Raw genomic sequence first — 6,094 nt, 5'->3', positions numbered from 1 at the left:
GCCGCCGCCTCCTCCTCCTCTGCGCTCACGGTGCAGCCATCTTTGCACAAGGCGGCTGGGGGAGGGGGGAGGGGAAGGGGGGGCGGGCGGCGGGGTGTCTGGCTGCGCTCCGCTTCCTCCCACAATCCCGTGCAAATGCAAAAAAAAAAAAGAGAGAGAGAGAGCGAGCGAGCGAGCTAGATACTAAGCGCTAGCAGGGCCTGGGGGTGTAGGGCGCAGCGTTTGTACAGAAAGCCAACTCCGCCGCGCGCAGACGCGCCCGGGAATGCGATTCAGTTTATTTAGTTTTTATTTTTTTTTGCCTTGTTTCACTTTTTGTCTTTTACAAAGGTTCTTCATTTAAGAGAGGAGCTCAATTCCAGTCTCCCGGTGCAATGCGAGCCCTCCCCCCAAAAGCACTCTTGCATATTTGCCCCCCACCCTTTCCCTGGGTTGTAGAGCGCCCGCGAGCGTGCACGGGGAGCACACGAAAACATGCATGTGCATAAGCAGGGCCCTGCGCGTGCGTGGCCCATAACACTGTAATGCGATGGCCTTGTCACACCTGCTCACTCACGCGAGTGGGTATACCCGGCCTACGCGCCGGGGTCCGAGTTTCCACGCACGCCTACCCTGGGGGTAGGACTGGCGGTACCCCCCCTCCCAGTCAGAAAAGCCTGGGGGCCCGCGAGTAGCCGGGACGAGGGAACACGTTGGCCGGGGATATGCGCGTATCCGTACTCGGCGGAAACACGTGTGCCAGGGTAGGCCTGGGGCCGGACGACCCCTACTCCCACCACTCCCCGATCTCAGCTACGTAGTTTAAGAGGCCTGGGGGCTCTGAAATCCGCTGTGAATCTGGGGAACCTCGGCTCCGAAGCAGCTCCTCACCGCGGCCTCCGGAGGCTGCAAGGGGAGGGGCACAACAGGGAGTCAAAGACCCGGCTGTTTTTTCCCCCCTGAACCAAGACCACTCCGACCCGCCCGCGGGCGTCTCAACCAATCGCAGACCCTCTGGGCACAAGACCCACCCTCCCGTAAAGCTCCACACAGACAACACTGGACCACGCCCCCAGACAATCGCCTAGGACCCCGCCCCCACGCTCCAAGCCTCGCCCCGGATAATAAGCTCAAAATTCCAAGTCCCGCCCCTGAGCCCACGCCCCTCCTCCCGCAGCATCCTCCCCTCCGCGCCCCACCCCCGGGTAGAAGCCCAGCCCAGTACCTGGTGTAGGGGGGCGGAGGTGCATCATGCACCCCAGAGGCCGCCAGCGCCTGCTCGTAGGTGGGGAGGCCTGGGGGAGGGGGTGGAGGCAGGGGCGTCGGCGGGCCTAGGTCGCCCAGGGGGCTCAGGGGATTAATGAGCTCAGCTCTGCGGACAGAAAGTACACCGTTAGCAGGGGAAACCTACAGGATGGACTTGGGAGAGGGCAGGTGGGAAGACCTAGGGACATAGAGACTCTGAGGGTGGCAGGGGGACACAAGTGGAAGGGAGAAAGAGCAGGGAGAAAGAGGGTCACCTTCAGCCTGACCCTCCACTCAGAATGACAGGCAGACGAACAGAGACAGGCAGAGACAGAAATCAACTGCTGAGACACACTCTCATTCACAGACACACATGCGTTGCAGCTACAGGGAGAGCAATGCAGAAAAAGACAGCCCCTCAGAGAGACAGGCAGACACACACAGAAGCCCACACAACACAGAGACACCCGCTCACAAATTTCCCAGTGCCACTCTTAACAATAAACTCTTCTGAAAAAACCCCAGACCGGCCATACTTTCCAGACTGACACTCGAGCACTTTCTTGGACCCTGCCACTGAGAACCATACCTAGACAACTCATAAGGTGCACACACACACACACACACACGTGTGCTACAGCCTGTCACCACAGAAACTGACATGTCACGGACACCCAGAGACCCCACGCTGCAGCCTCCCCAGATACAATACACACAGTTATAATCACACAAAACCCAGTACCATGGATCCAGGCAGCAAATACTGATTGAGCTCCTACTGTGTACCAGGTACTGAGGATATAGTCAGACAGACAAACGGCAATACCCGTCCACGCACAGTCTCACGGTCTGACTCTCCACCTGATGGTCTCCTCAGATCCTTCCTCAGCGCCCACCTGTCCCAATCCCTGACTTGTCTCCTGAGGTCCACCCTTCCTCCTTCCTCTGTTCACCCTGCTTTCCAGCCCTTGGGCCCCTTCTCTCTGAATTCCCCTTACTCTTGGGGACAGGTCTGCTGGCCTCTTCCCGGACGGCAATGCAGATACCAAAAGGCTCCCAAGCTGGCCAGGACAATGAGCAGGATCCCAGACGTCAGCCCGACCACCAGGCCTGCTACGTCCACTCGTCCACGCCCTGCAGTGGGGAGGGGGGGGACACTGTGTCAGGGGCTATCACTTACCGCGATAACCCAATACTTTCCCCTGAGGGAGGAGTACAGACCAAGAAGCAACGCAGAACCGGGGCCACTTCCTAGGTGTGTGACTCCAAGCAACTCAATGCTTTTGGTTCTCTAAGCCTCGGTTTGCTGCTCTGTAAAATGGGAACAATAACTCCTCCCCCATGCGTTGTGGAAATTCATTGAGCTCAAACACATAAAGGATCTAGGATAACTCCATCTACAGCTAAAAAAATATGGCAGCAGGATCCCCATGGTGACAGAGGCCCCTCCCTGGACACAGCGTGGCTCAAGTCCCCCCAAACAAAATCCATCTGCTAAGAGGGCAATGGACACACTGAAGGTGGGGGTGGGCAGCTCAGGCAGGCAACTGGAGATTACCAGATTTAGCAAATGCCCACTCTGAGCATCACCAGATTTAGCAAATAATAATATACGATACCCAATTAAACATTCATTTTAGATATAAAATGAATTTTTTTTTTTAGTGTATGTCCCTTGGAGTATTTAGAATATACTTATACTAAAATAATTCATTTGTGTGTATTTGAAATTCAAATTTAACCGATGGCGGGGGTGGGGGGTAGGGGGCTGTGTTTTATCTGGCACCCCTCCTCCCTCAGGAACATACTCCCTTTACCACACCCAGGCCACAGAGGGCCAAGACCTCAACACCGAAGAAAGGGCGGAATCACAGAAGGTTTCTGAACTGACCAGAAGCTATGAAAAATTCATTTATCAGTGGAGGAATTTCGGGACCTTCCCCCACCCCAATAATAGATTTGGGGGTGTCTAGAAGTCAGATGAACCGTTTGCTAGGACCCGAGGCTTTGGCCATCCCAGGCCACTTGTCTGAGGGGAAGCAGACACAGGGAGAACTCCAGCTTGGTGAGGCCCTCCGGGGTCTGCAGCTGGGGACACTTCCTTTAGCACTGGGTCGGGAGCTTTGGTCAAATGGTAAACCCCAGGATTTTAGCCCCCTTAGCAAAGAGCTACACTGAGAAGGCAGGCCCTCCAGATTCTGACACGTTCCAGGTGGATTCAAGGAGCCACCAGGCCTCGCTAGGCCTGCAGTGAGGTAGTCACCTCCCCTAGCAACCAGGCTCCAGCGTGAGGACTCCCGCCCAGACCTAGGGCTTGTTGCTAAGGGGCATCCACCCCTAGCAACCAGGCCGCCAGAAGTGGGGGGCGTGCGTCTGCTACAGGCAGGGGGTTCCTCCCTGGACAGTGGGTCTTGGGTCCTGAGCCTGGCTAGGTGTGGTTGCTAGGGAGGCCTCTTTGGTAACCAGGCCAAGGCTGGGATGGGGCTGTGGGGGAGGGGAAGCCAGCCAGGTAGTGAGTGCTTCGGGCTTCCTTGGTCCGGCCTGGCCAGGCCTGGTTGCTAAGGAGCAGTCCCCCCTTAGCAACAAGACTGCGGCCATGGTGGGGCCTTAGAACTCACAGGAAGGGGTGGGGGTGGGCAGCCTGGGCAGGTGAGGAAGCACAGGCTTCCACCACCTGGCCTGGCCTGGCCAGGCCCCGTTGCTAGGGAGCAGTCCCCCTAGCAACCAAGCTGCGGAAGGGGCTGGGGCTCTGGATCCCAAAGCTGGGCTCAGGTGGGTCAGCGCCTCTGAGCCCAAGGCCTCACAGGCCCCAGAGCTGTAACCCCTCTCCACCTGTACTTCCTTCTTCCTAGAGACAGGAGACTCCCTCCAAATGAGGTGTGGTGGGCTCCTCGGGCAGGGACTCTAGTCTCAAAGGAGGGGACTCTTCTAATAACCACCTCCAGCATACTCAGGGAGCATGGGATTTGGAGGAGGCAAATTTGGGGTAAGGGATGTTGGATCAACCTCCAGGAGAAAGGGCTGCCTTAGCTGCCCAGAACGAGAGCCGCCCCCCCCCACCCCTCCCTCCCTTCCACTCACCTCCTTTGCCATTGTAGATGTAGCTCTCCCAAAAGCGCTCCTTGAAAGGATGGAAGTCGAGCAGATGGAAAGACAGCATGTCAATGGGAGCTTCCGTACCCCCGACACCAGCCCACCCTGATTTCTGAGACCCCAGGTAGAGGGAATTGTGGGCCAGAACATCCCAGGGCTTGGAGAGGCTCTCACCGTCAGAGTATTGTCCTCAAAACACTCCCTCGCCTCCTCCCAGGAACATCGCTCCTCATAACACTCCCGTTCCAGGTTCCCTGGCGTGAGCAGCTCCAGGTCCCAGTGATTGGCTCGTGGAATCCGTCTACGGCTTCCTAGAAAGCTCTGGGCCTCTGGGGAGTCCAGGAAGACTCCTGGGCCCAAAGGACACGAAGGACAGAAAAATGGAGTGTTCCTAAGACTGGGGACATGGAGGAACCCGGGCCTAAGGGGACTGAGAACTGTGGAGTCCTGGGAGGGGAGAGGACTAGAGGCAAGGGTTCCTGAGCCCGGGGAAGGTGGATGGGGGGTCTGTGCCTGGACACCAGCTCATCCCACAAACACTCACCTTGGTCTTGCTCCCCACCGGGTGAGGTGTCCGAGCAGGTGGTCAGTCCCAGGTACAGCAGTAGCAGAGAGGGGTAGCCCCTCATATTTTATGAACACCTGAAACCAGGAGCTAGTATCAAGTGCCTCAGCCCCTGGGGAATGAGGCAAGGTCTCCCCGACTGGACGCTATGGTCCGTGATAAAAGTCATAGCAGACATTCATGTAGCCTGTATTCTGGGCCAGGTCACTGAGCTACTGTTCAAGGTGGCCTCCCTGTAGCAACTCAGTTTAATTTTCACAGCCATGCTATTATTATCCCCATTTTACAGATGAGGAACATGAGGCACAGAGGGGTAAAAGAATTGCCCAAGGTCATATGATTTTGCCAGATTCAGAAGCAGGATTTGAGCGAAAGAAGGGTGCCTCCCGAGACTGGGGCAGGGAGCTCGTATTTTTCCTCTACCATGTCTGCAGCACCCAGCATGAATCTTGGCACATAGTAGGTGCCCATAAACACGTCCATCGGTGATCAGGATTCCTTTCTTCCTAGTAATTTCCACCTACACTTGCCTCTCCCTGTGCCCATTGCCACATCCACCCCAAAAAGGTGAAAGATTACAGGAGAGACAAGAGCAGGAGAGGCAAAGAGCCTATATTCTTGGGTCCAGGGGGAGAAGGGAGTGGAGGTCCTGGACTCCTGGGGCTGGGGGACGGGAACTTCTGAGTCCCAGCCGGGCAGGGAGCCAAGAGGCCAGAGTCCCCAAGCCAGGCTCTGCCTCCAGGGGACATTCACTTACCTGCCCAGACTTGTGAGCGCTTTCCCTTCCTTTTTAATCGGGGCTTCCCCTGCCAGCTGCGGCCAGCTGTGAATGGGGGAAAGGGGAGAGGGAAGGGGAGAGGCAGGAGGGGTGCCCCTCTCCCGGGAATCCACAAGATCCCGGTTTCTGGCAGAGGGGCGGGGTTTGTGATTACCTGCCCTGGGCGGGACTCAGGTAAGGGACAAAGTATTTAAAGGGACCTTGGGAGGAAGGGCCCAAGGTCCAGAGAGTCCTGAGGGAAGCCAGGGTCTCTGACGCCGTACAGGCACTTAGGGGATTGGATATGTACCTCTTCCCTTTTCGGTCTCTCTGAGATGGAAGTTTCCCTGGGTGAGCTAGGGAAATAAATATCGAGGTCCCCAGATAGCTAGATAGCTAAAAACTGGCGGGAAATGGTTCCTGGGGGGTAGGTGGGCGATGCTGTAGTCAGTTCC

At 56.8% G+C, this 6,094-nt stretch overlaps 1 protein-coding gene across 1 annotated transcript; it reads right to left on the bottom strand.

Annotated features, from left to right (window-relative positions):
• Positions 1-300: 300 nt before the first annotated feature.
• On the bottom strand, positions 301-5,785 carry PRRG2 (proline rich and Gla domain 2). Its single transcript, XM_080828395.1, has 7 exons — positions 5,640-5,785; positions 4,862-4,959; positions 4,492-4,667; positions 4,306-4,345; positions 2,223-2,358; positions 1,205-1,351; positions 301-885 (listed from the first exon to the last, which is right to left on the bottom strand). Exons 2-7 carry the CDS (start codon positions 4,944-4,946, stop codon positions 867-869), a joined length of 603 nt encoding a protein of 200 aa, XP_080684521.1. The 5' UTR covers positions 4,947-4,959; positions 5,640-5,785; the 3' UTR covers positions 301-866.
• Between the last annotated feature and the right edge of the window lie 309 nt (positions 5,786-6,094).

Source organism: Martes martes, assembly GCF_963455335.1.
Source record: "Martes martes genome assembly, chromosome: 17".
In the NCBI taxonomy this organism is placed as follows: Eukaryota; Metazoa; Chordata; class Mammalia; order Carnivora; family Mustelidae; genus Martes; species Martes martes.
This window is presented reverse-complemented; position numbering and strand designations above follow the sequence as displayed.